The 11459-nt window shown below is 35.2% G+C and overlaps 2 protein-coding genes across 2 annotated transcripts; one reads left to right on the forward strand and one right to left on the reverse strand.

Moving 5' to 3' along the window:
- The first annotated feature begins 300 nt into the window (after nucleotides 1–300).
- LOC108202823 (phragmoplastin DRP1E) lies at nucleotides 301–8369 on the forward strand. The gene is made up of 15 exons (XM_017371374.2): nucleotides 301–576; nucleotides 1847–1910; nucleotides 1998–2105; nucleotides 2637–2738; nucleotides 4093–4143; nucleotides 4222–4283; nucleotides 5384–5474; nucleotides 5576–5640; nucleotides 5781–5975; nucleotides 6067–6186; nucleotides 6259–6329; nucleotides 6490–6715; nucleotides 6801–6851; nucleotides 6956–7405; nucleotides 8014–8369. Exons 1-15 carry the CDS (start codon nucleotides 436–438, stop codon nucleotides 8140–8142), a joined length of 1926 nt encoding a protein of 641 aa, XP_017226863.1. The 5' UTR covers nucleotides 301–435; the 3' UTR covers nucleotides 8143–8369.
- Nucleotides 8370–9702: 1333 nt separating this feature from the next.
- Nucleotides 9703–11228, reverse strand: LOC108201203 (exopolygalacturonase). The gene is made up of 4 exons (XM_017369499.1): nucleotides 11085–11228; nucleotides 10697–10984; nucleotides 10045–10557; nucleotides 9703–9963 (listed from the first exon to the last, which is right to left on the reverse strand). Exons 1-4 carry the CDS (start codon nucleotides 11226–11228, stop codon nucleotides 9703–9705), a joined length of 1206 nt encoding a protein of 401 aa, XP_017224988.1.
- Between the last annotated feature and the right edge of the window lie 231 nt (nucleotides 11229–11459).

Consider the following 11459-nt stretch of genomic DNA (forward strand, 5'->3'; position numbering starts at 1 on the left):
GGAGTAGAAAATGATTACAAGAACGGATTCAAAAATTCAAAAAGCTTCAACTGTTGTCGACTTTGTTATTGCAAAGGGGGCCCATGCGATACTTGAGAGACAAGAACAAAGTCCATTCGAATTTAAAAATTCAAACCAAAAGTGACGGTTAACACAATTGACACTTTCACAACAGCAGATACGCACCTGGCGCATTATATCAAAACCACAGCACCTGTAAGAACTTTCCAAAACTGAACAGTAAAAACTCACAATTAAAATTTACTGCCCTGCAGTTCCAATAAGTCCACAAAAAACACCTTATACTTTTCACTCTTTTCTTATCACCTCCCCACTTTCTCTTTCTGGAACATTTTAATCTCTCTCCGTCTCTCTCGCTCAAAATCTCTCTCGTTCTAGGGTTTGGAAACAGGTTTGATCAGGTGATATACAAAGATGGCGACGATGGAGAGTTTGATAGGGCTGGTGAACAGAATACAGAGAGCGTGTACGGCGCTGGGTGATTACGGGGGTGCTGATAACGCTTTCTCTTCGCTTTGGGATGCTCTTCCTTCTGTTGCTGTTGTTGGTGGTCAGGTATTTTTGTTAGTAATTATATTTGTATGCGTGCTTGTTTTTTTTACTTTGTTTCTGCTGAGAGAGAGAGAGTTGTAGTTTTGCGTGTTTTAGAGGGAGACAAGAAAAGGCGGCAATTTTATAGTTGCATTGAGAGAGAGAGAGAGAGATAGAGAGAGGGAACGAAAGTCTAAATTTAGCTCTTAATTGGGATATTATATTATATAGATATAAAGGGCTAATCAGCTCTTCATTTTATTGCTGTTGTGTTTAGAGAGAAAGAGAGAGAGATTATCTCTCTGTTCATTTTGGATGAGAGAGAGAGACAGTCTCTGTTCATTTTGGATGAGACACACGCACAGAGAGAGAGAGAGAGTCCTAAGTTGGTGTTAATTTTGGACAGGGACCAGTGGTTACTTGGTGGTTGTTTTTAGAGAAAGGGAGAGTGGCGTTTTAGCTCATAGTTGATTTCGGATGATATAATATCATTATCTGGTGTTGAGGTGGATATTGGTTAGAGTCATAATTTGATGTTACTTTAATGAGTATCGGAGATAATATAGTTATAAGGAGAGAGTTCAAATTTAGCACACAGTTGATATCTGACTATGGTGGGAGAGACGGCAATTTTATTGTAGTTTTTAAATGGAGACGGAGTAATGATTTAATTTTCAATTGATTTGAGATGAGTCATAATATGGTGTTACTTTTAAAATGAGGTGGCAATTTGTTGTTTTTTTTAAGGTAAAAAAGAGTTATAGTTCATCTTTCAGCTGATTTCAGATAATAAACCATTGTTTCCTTTAAGTTTTGGCAATAGGGAGGTGGCGAAATTGTATAGTTCTTTTTACAGAGGGGGTGATAATTCATTTCCGTTGATTTTAGGCGAGCCATAATTTTATGTTACTTTGAGAGGGGGAGGGGGAGAGGGAGATGTGAGGCAGCAATTTCATTTCGGAAAGTCTTTGAAATGTGATTGTAGGGAATATAGATTATGTTGAACTACCAACAGAAGGCATTAAATTCATAACTTTGTAGTAATTGATCAGCATATAGTAATATGTTAGAGCAAATCACTGGAGCTGTATATGAAGAATAAAAAATCATGGAGGGGAACAATTGATTGCAGAAGAATTGAGCGCGAGATGATAAAATATATCTCTTTTAATTAATTTTATCCGTTTTTTTTTTTGGCAATTTGTTTCAGAAGTGTCTCACTGTTATAATATTTAAAGTACTGGAATCTGATTAATTCCATCTCTAATTGTTCTTCTTGGGGAGCTAAACACAGAGTTCTGGAAAATCTTCAGTGTTGGAAAGCATAGTTGGGCGAGACTTTCTTCCTAGAGGATCTGGTTAGGGTTTTCTCAAAACTGTGGCTTATGTGTTTGTTTAGCATATTACTTAATTACATATCTGTTAGCGTATCCCGTGCAATGCAGGGATTGTCACAAGGAGACCATTGGTGTTGCAACTACAACAGACTGATAAAGGCCAGCAGGAGTATGCAGAGTTTGGTCATTTGCCTGGACGGAAGTTCAAAGATTTTGGTTCGAACTTAAACTAACCCTAGTTTTTTTTATATTATCTCTTTAAAACTTGCTTATACACGTCTTCATTAATCAGCAGTCAACTGATCTTGAAGTTCAGCGAGTACAATTTATTTTTCATTGCTCAGCTATTGAAATTTGTTAGGTAGTACTGTAGTAGAGTGTATAGCCTTGTTGGCAATGATGTAAACCTGAATATGAGTAATTAATTAGCAAACAAACTTACTAAAGAAAATTGTTACAAATACCTGCTTCATTTATATTGTTAAGGTGCAGAAACCTGATATCATCTTATTTTAATTTTCATAAGAAGTTCTTTAAGATTTATGTAAAGTAATACTATTTAGTTTCTTGTTTGTGGTTTGTGGTTTATGACAGCTCAGATATCATTTATTTTGTATCATGACTAGAATATCCAGGGCTTCATTTGTCTATTCATTAGCTACTCGTATGATCCTACAGAAATCCATGTGCAAGTAATTTTTTGTAATGTTATTATGGACTGAAGTAATACGTCATTTGCTTATGCAGGCATGGTTCGCCAGGAAATCCAGGAAGAAACTGATAGAATTACTGGGAGGACAAAAATGATTTCTCCTGTTCCTATCCATCTCAGTATTTACTCTCCAAATGGTATACCAATCATTTTCTTATTATGCGATATATGTTATTTTTGTTGCATGTAGTTTGTAGCATGTTATAATATTTGTAGGCTTTTAAATTTCAATCATTGACAACCATCATTCTCTGTGCTTGCTCTTTAAATTACATGTTGGTAGCACAGTTCACATATTCTCTTTCTTCTAAATTACCTGGGGGTGTTAGTTATACTAGATAAAATCCCAATTTATTTGCAGGCAGTTTTACTGCCTTGGGTCTCTTAGTGTTGGGAAAGTACCTAATATCTTCACTTTTGAAGAAAGATCACTTGATTTAAGATTGACAAGTAGGGTGAGTAAAACCGAATCGGAACCGAAAAACCGAACCGAACTGTGTAAATTCGGTTCGGTCCTGATTTTCTGAAAATTCGGTCTATTCGGTCCGGATAGACCGAAATCAAAATTCGGTCCGTTCCGGTCCTTAAATAAATATTTCGGTCCGGACCGAATAGTTCAAACAATATATAATATATATTATATATCTAATATACCATAATAATAATATATAATTTGTAAATTTAGTTAAATCTATCTTTGATGAAGTGTTGGTGATTAATAAATATTTTTTTTTTTTAAAAGAATTCATAAAATTTAACCTTTTATTTTAGTTTTAAAATTTCATAAAATTATATTATAAAATTATATTATAAAATTATATTATATTCATAAAATCCATAAAATTATATTATATTTATAATATAATTTTTATTTTAGTTTTAAAATTTCGGTTCTTTTGGTCCGGACCGGACCGAACCGAATTATTACGGTTCGGTCCATAATAGGATTTCGGTCCAGAAAAAAAATAGAATTTCGGTTCTCGGTCTATTCGGTTCGGTTTTGGACCAAACCGACCGAATGCTCACCCCTATTGACAAGTATCTTGTCTTGCAATGTTGACATATTCTTACTTTCTACCCTATGCCTTGTGGGTGCTAGTTCTGACCTTCTTTATGTAATATATGTTACTTGTTTATTCCCTTTGTTTCTTTTTAGTTTTCACTTTGACTTTTTGCATGTCTAAGGTGGCTGAAAAAGATACTTCCGATTGTTATTTTTTAATTTTTTTTTTTGGAATCAAAATTTATGGTTTATATTTTTATTCACAATAGTCAATAGAAATTCATAAAATAAATAAATGGAAGTATCTTTTTTATTCTGCACCTAAAAATACTTGGAAAAAGTTAAATTGACAACTAAAAGGGGAGGGAGGGAAAGAACTTTTCAGGAAGAATTCATCAGCCAGATAGTCATCATGATAGTTTTCTCTTAGGTAACAAAAATGTGCTCATAGATTACTCACATAAATCCTGATTTGCTTGTCTTTGCAGTTGTCAATTTAACCTTAATTGATTTGCCTGGTTTGACGAAAGTTGCTGTTGGTAAGTCTGTGTTTATTATTTCACAATACTTTAAAAGGTTAATTATATTCAATTGAAACAATGTTGTTTTCCTTGCAGAGGGACAATCTGAAAGTATAGTTGAAGATATTGAAAACATGGTTCGATCATTTGTTGAGAAGGTAAGTAAGCATTAGTCTCTGTTTTTTTTTTCTGTTCTATATTCTTGTCAATAGCAGAAATATGTTGAAGATTATATGTGATTAGCCTATCTCGCCTTGTTTGACTAATCCTCTATTTTGATTCAATTAGATAGGGACGTAAGTGAAAATAAGAAGGTATTTCTATGTTCAATTATTAATAATTATATACTCCTATTGGAGTATAATAACTATGTGGTGGTGTCTAGTTTACTTGACAGGAAGTTACTTATGTAGTTTGTTTAAAGCCCAACGGGGTATGGGCCTTGGTCCTTAAATCACTTTAATTGGGTAGTTTATCCTCAAAATAAGTGATGTAACCTCACATAGCATGTTGGACTTGATTATTGAAATACTTTTGAATATAAATTTGAGTCTCTTTGCCTTTGGGTTGTGATTTATCATCTATTCTTCCTTTCATAGTTGGGTAACTGGGATTTTTTTGCGGTTAATCATCCCAAGTTTATCTTTATTAGTGTTTAAATACCAGAGATTCTTATTCTTAGAACTTTTTCTGCATCAATGTTGAAATGATTCCAGTAACAAATTTCTTGTCAAGTTCTTCAAAGATTACTCTGCCAATGCGGTTTGTCATATAATAATGGACATACTGGTGGGAAGCACACTACACTTTTAACATCTATTTCATCACTAGTTTATGTGGAATCTAAACATTATAGCTTGTCAGTATAAATGAACAGAGGAGCTATCAACTACTGCATCATATTCTCAGGTTTGGTGTGATAAATTGCAGAGCTGTAGAAGGGACACCAAATAAACACGATCCAACCAATTGCTTGCTTGGACTTTTATCTTTTTTATCATTCTTGCGAATATGGTTCTTGTAAGGAAAGAGAGTGTTCATCACCTTGATATTACCTTAGTTTGGAATTATGAACCTTTTTCACTTAGTTCACAGACTTTGAGATATTATTATAATTTCTTTTGGCTTTGCTTTCTGTTTATATCTTCTGTGCTTGTTCTTACTGGTATAAGCTAGTATGCCATGTCTAAATGTCTAACTGTACATTTATCTGGTGAGATGTTATCTGTTTCTAATTGCTGACTATATTTGGTATCAGCCTAACTGCATCATACTGGCAATTTCTCCCGCCAACCAAGATATCGCAACTTCAGACGCTATTAAGCTCGCAAAGGAAGTTGATCCAGCAGGTACACTTTGAATTCCTTTTTGGGGTGTTGTTTCATGAAGAATGTGTCAAGCAGGTTTGGTTTTTTGTTTCCTTGCTAAATATTGTGACACTATGATTTAGGTGAACGGACATTTGGTGTGTTGACAAAGCTTGATTTGATGGATAAGGGAACTAATGCCTTAGATGTACTCTCTCCCTCCCTCTTTCATATTTGAAAATCTCTTTTTTTACTACTATGAATTACTATCTTGCATACCTTTTATAGTAGAGATGTAAATTGTTAGTTTCTGCACTATTTATCTGAACTTTTTTGTTTTTCTGTAAGGTTCTTGAGGGAAGAGCTTTGAGATTGCAGCAACCATGGGTCGGTATCGTGAACCGCTCACAGGCTGATATAAATAAGAATACTGACATGATGTCTGCAAGGAGGAGAGAACGTGAATACTTTGCTACCAGTCCTGACTATGGACACTTGGCCAGTAAAATGGGTTCAGAATATCTTGCTAAACTTCTGTCAATGGTAAATCTATACTATAATTCACATTTTCTGTGGCAAATTTCTCTCTTTTTAAGGCCTGAATCTTGTTAAGTGTTTCTACCTCTTGTATTAGCATTTGGAGTCTGTGATCAAGACAAGAATACCGAGTATCATTTCTATGATTAACAAAAGCATTGATGAATTAGAATCTGAGCTGGACTACCTTGGCAGGCCTATTGCTCTCGACGCAGGGGTAAGTTTAGTGAATCTCACTTCTTCCTTCTGCACATTCTGCATCTTCAACAGATGAACTTTTATTTCTCAGGCACAACTATACACTATACTGGAACTTTGTCGTGCTTTTGACAAAGTATTCAAGGAGCATTTGGATGGAGGGTAAGTAACGTATATCATATTTGTCGGTAGAAGAACACACTAATATATTTTTAATCAGCTGCAACTTATGAAAGAAGAGTTGATGACTTATCCCATTATTCTATATAGTGATTTCTGTTGGGTTGAAAATACGTACGAATGATTGTGTTCCCTTGTTCAGGCGTCCTGGGGGTGATCGAATTTATGGAGTTTTTGACAACCAGCTTCCAGCAGCATTGAGGAAGCTGCCTTTTGATCGCCATCTTTCTTTACAGAATGTAAGGAAAGTTGTCTCAGAGGCTGATGGTTACCAACCCCACTTAATTGCCCCTGAGCAAGGTTATCGGCGCCTTATTGAAGGATCATTGAATTATTTTAGGGGCCCAGCTGAAGCTTCAGTGGACGCTGTAAGTGGTGTGCTATAGAAGTTTTATTTTTCCGGAGTTAGTCAAAGATTAGTAGAAAACTATACTAAATATGGAATCTGTTCAGGTTCACTTTGTTTTAAAGGAACTTGTGAGGAAGTCAATTGGAGAAACTAAGGTGAGATTAAAAATGGGTTATCCACAGTTTTGATTTAAAGTGCCACTCTCATTGTTCTTATTTGAACTAACAATTCAAAATATTTTATTTTCTGGTGGAAACAGGAGTTGAAACGATTTCCAAGTCTGCAAGTTGCAATAGCTGGTGCGGCTGGTGAAGCACTGGAGAAGTTCCGCGAGGAAAGTAAGAAGACAGTTGTACGATTGGTAGACATGGAGTCGTCATACTTGACTGTGGATTTCTTCCGAAAGCTTCCCCAAGAAGTGGTAAATCCAGGAAATCCGGGGCAGTCAGGAACTCCTGTTTCCACAAAAATGGACAGGGGAAACCCGGCTGCTTCAAGAGGGGAAAGAGGAGTAACCCCTGCCGCCATAAATGTGGACCGCTATGCAGAGGGGCACTTTAGGAGGATAGGGTCAAATGTATCATCTTATATCAATATGGTCTCTGAGACTCTCAGGCATACAATCCCCAAGGCTGTGGTTTATTGTCAGGTCAAGGAAGCCAAACAGTGTTTGCTGAATTACTTCTATACACAGATTGGAAAAAAAGAGGTACGTTTGGCTTCAGATTGCCATATTTTAAATTCATTGTTCCCAGAAACTATACTATGCTACATGATCCAAGTGCGTTCTTGTCCTTTAGTTGCTTATAAAAGACCAAATTGATTGCCCTTCCTTAAATGACTTTTTCAAAGTAATATATCTACTTCTAGAAAGAGCCATGGGGATTTTGTAAAAAAAATTCCATTCATTTGCAGGGGGTGCCTGCAGGCCCTGCACTTGCTTTCTCCTATGCCAAATTCTTGACATAGTGTTGTTTTCACGGGGCTTATTAAATTCTCTGAACTTCTATTCAATGGTCACTCATTACCAAGGGTTTACATAAGCTAATACTTAGCATATATTTATAGCCTGTTTATATCTGTCTGCTTAATTATTTATGCACTTGCATTCTCCTATGCCAAATTCTTGACATAGTCTTGTTTTCAAGGGGCTTGATAAATTATTTAAACTCATTCATTGAATGGTCGCTCATTACCAAGGGTTTACATTAACTAATACTTCACATATATATGTAGCCTGTTTATATCTGCCAGTCTGCGTGATTATTTATTACAGCAGCTTTGTTCATGAAGTCTCCTGTTTCATTCCATGTTCAGGGGAAGCAGCTGGCTGAGTTGTTAGATGAAGATCCGGCCTTGATGGAGAAAAGGCTACAGTGTGCGAAGAGGCTTGAGTTGTACAAGGCTGCAAGGGATGAGATAGACGCTGTAGCATGGATTCGATGAGAGGGATGCATGTCAATAACTCATTGTATAATATCGCACTTCAGATAAAATGCAGATTGTAGAATGGTTTTGTAGTTCATGATTCTTGTATTTGTTTTGTATTTAGTGTGCATCGTGTTCCATTTTGTTGTGTATTATACACGGCCCTACAGGGGAGTCTTTTGTAAATCTCCAAGTACCGAAACTACTTCACAAATGGAAATCAACTTATGTGTGCTTGACATCTATTTCAGGTTTCTGTTTCTTCTTGTTGTTATTTTTTTGCAGCCCGCAGTTGTAAATACTTGTGAGGGTCACAGGAGAGATGTGGCCATAGGCCTATATTGTTTAGAACACAAGTGACAGACTGATGTTACCCGACTTAATTTGTACTAGCTTATAGCCCGTGCAAGGCACGGGGGCTTTTTAATTATTTATAAACTTTTTAAATATATTTTAAATGGTGTGAAGAAATTTAATTTATAAATAATAAATTAAAATTTCCAATAAAATAAAATTCAAAATTATAATTTGTTTGTAAGTTAGAACTGTGGTAAATACATCATCACAGTCATTAATGACTTCAACTAAACTATTGTAATGAAGCCATTCCTTTTCTCATATGCACCCTGCCAAAATATTAAATTCTTTCTATCAAATTTTAATATATTTTGAGTGGAATACGTTATTGCCAACTCTTATTAGATTATATTTATAAATGTATTTTATATTAGAATTATTATAGTGTGATTTAAATAGATGGTTTAGCTGGTTAAAGAGCGGACATGTCGTGAGCTCGTGGGTTTACCCAGTGCGCACCCGAATGGTAGCGGCTGCGGGTTCCTAGGTTAAAAATATATATATATATATATATATATATATATATATATATATATATAATGTGATTTAAATATTTTTCAAAAAATTTATATGGTTCTAAATTAAAATTGATAAACATAATTTGTTTTTGAATTAAGAAAAGGAATCATAAACATGCAATAAGAAGGTAGAATCTATTTTGGATTAAGAAAAGGTTTTTGTATTTGCTAATCACATAAATCCGGCTTATTAATTTTAAAATATATTATAAAAAAATTGTGACGATGAGATTTATATGATTCTACGAATAAAACTGGTAGGAAATATTTATTTGGGATTAAAAAAATCATATACACGTGAAAGACAGAATTTGTTTTGGATTCAGAAAAGGAATTATAAACATGCAAGGTGATATCAGTTGCCTTGTAGAGCAGAAGTTAATTTTCCAATCTAACGGTGCTTATTTGTTCAATATAAGATCCAACGGATGATAAGCTTTTGGACCAGAGGACCATGCGACCAAATTATCTCTCTTACGCTTATTATATATAAGTATATAATATAATGGGTACAAGGGGTTTTGTAGTTCAGCTTGGTGATTGTATTCCTCAAATCTCAGTTGCTCTTGCTAATTTGTCTGTTATAGGTAAACTTAAATACATTAAGATTCACCAAACAAATTTGCAACAAAGAGTTATTATTTTCTTTTTATATTCATGTACTTTGATTTAAGGAGTCTTAATTCACAAACAGCCATTACATTTACATATATTCAAGCATCATGGCTGGAGCTAATGCTTGCTGACAAGAAGATGGATTTTGTGTGCCTATATAAGATACACGAGCATTTGAGCACCAAGAAGTTGCTTTCCCTCCATTTTCTAAACTTAAGTTGATGTCATTTAGCTCGATATCATAACAAGGGTTACTGCTGCTGCAATTCAAATTTACTGCAATTTCCGAAGCTGATGTTCCTGAAACTCTTATGAACTTGATATCCTTCACTTGAACGTGCGAACTTCCCTGAAAGTAAAAAATATTTAGTGTGAAGTCAATAAGAAATAAGATACAAGTATATATTCTGAGTCCTGAGAGATGACATACAATGCAGTCATGCCTTCCGCCACAATATTGTTGATCAATTAAAATCGGATTTTGTGCTTTATCCGATACAATGTCTTGGAAAGTAACATCAGCAACAGAGAGTGAAAAGGTGGAATTCCATGTCTTAATTCTGACACCACTCTGTGTTGAGCTCATTGTGCAGTTTTCTACTTTAACACCCTCCACATTTTGATCTGTCGAATACTTGCCAATGCTACCAATGCTGATGCCGTGGCCAGGACCACAATTAACTCGGGTGATATTAATGTTTGTTGTTCCAGCCCCCATGGATATGCAATCATCTCCGGTGCCAATGTTGGAATCGACAATGTTAATGTGGTTAACGTTTCCAGTGTGAATTCCATCCGTGTTTGGGCTATCAGCAGGTGCTGTTATTGTAATGTTGTTGACGGTAATCTTCTCACATTCTTCTATCTTCATTTGGAAGCCTTTGCTGTTGAGTAACTTTACGTTTTGGACTAATGATTGGTTCAGCTTCGTCAACACCAGTGACTGTAAGTTCAGAAAACATGCATAATATTGTTCAGCAATCTTGGTGTAATGAGATAAAGCCTTTAAAAGAGTTTATCTCTGTAAAAATTATTTGAATTTTTTTTCTGTAAAAATTATGGAGAAAAATTACAGAACTTACAGGACTGAGTGGTGAGCATGATGCAGTATTGTGGATCGGCCAAGCAGAAGGTCCTTGGCCGTCAAATGTGCCATTTCCTTGGATTGTCAAGCCATTGATATCGTTGAAATTTATCCAATAATGCTCATTAGATTGGCCCTGGGGAGCCTGAATAACTGCATTTACCACAAAACTAACTTGACCATTGCACGGTCCTGCAAACTGAATGGTTTTGAGCAGATAGGTTCCGCCCACTATCATCACTGTCCCTCCTGATTGGCATGCTTTTTTCCATGCATCTAGAAAAGCCTTCAACCAAAACAAGAAAAAAAATATGAATGTCTGTGAGCTGATCAAGCTGATCAGTACGTAGAGCTTAATACGAGAAATGAATATCATTAAAACTTACATTCGTGTTGTCAGTTTTGCCATCCCCGACTGCACCAGAATCTTTGACATCAAATACACTGCTGCTCTGGCTACAAACTTGGCTCATAAAATCAACCATAAAAACCAACAACAAAACCTTGGAAAATAATAAACTTAAACCCATAATTAGCAGTACTAATTATCTGTAATCCTTACTCTTGTTATCTCAATATAGAATACTTTGTGTTGTATATGCATGGTAATCCAATTTAAGCATGTATTTATACTTGCAGTGGTGCATGGATTATAGTAATCCATTGAAGAGTTAGTGCATGTACAAGCAAAAAATATAAATGCAGGGGGGAAAATGAATGTTATAAATATTTTCACACTGCTGGTATTCTTTTGAATTTTG

Source organism: Daucus carota, chromosome 9 (assembly GCF_001625215.2).
Source record: "Daucus carota subsp. sativus chromosome 9, DH1 v3.0, whole genome shotgun sequence".
Lineage (NCBI taxonomy): Eukaryota > Viridiplantae > Streptophyta > Magnoliopsida > Apiales > Apiaceae > Daucus > Daucus carota.

Bases quoted from the DNA above. Each gene is read 5' to 3' on its own strand.
- LOC108202823 (XM_017371374.2), top strand. From the start codon at position 436: ATGGCGACGATGGAGAGTTTGATAGGGCTGGTGAACAGAATACAGAGA. The intron at 6,187-6,258 runs GTAAGTTTAGTG...TTTATTTCTCAG, and splicing joins CTATTGCTCTCGACGCAGGG to GCACAACTATACACTATACT. The intron at 6,716-6,800 runs GTAAGTGGTGTG...GAATCTGTTCAG, and splicing joins CTGAAGCTTCAGTGGACGCT to GTTCACTTTGTTTTAAAGGA.
- LOC108201203 (XM_017369499.1), bottom strand. From the start codon at position 11,228: ATGGGTTTAAGTTTATTATTTTCCAAGGTTTTGTTGTTGGTTTTTATG. The intron at 10,985-11,084 runs GTAAGTTTTAAT...TTTTGGTTGAAG, and splicing joins GCAAAACTGACAACACGAAT to GCTTTTCTAGATGCATGGAA. The intron at 9,964-10,044 runs GTATGTCATCTC...TTTTACTTTCAG, and splicing joins GCGGAAGGCATGACTGCATT to GGAAGTTCGCACGTTCAAGT.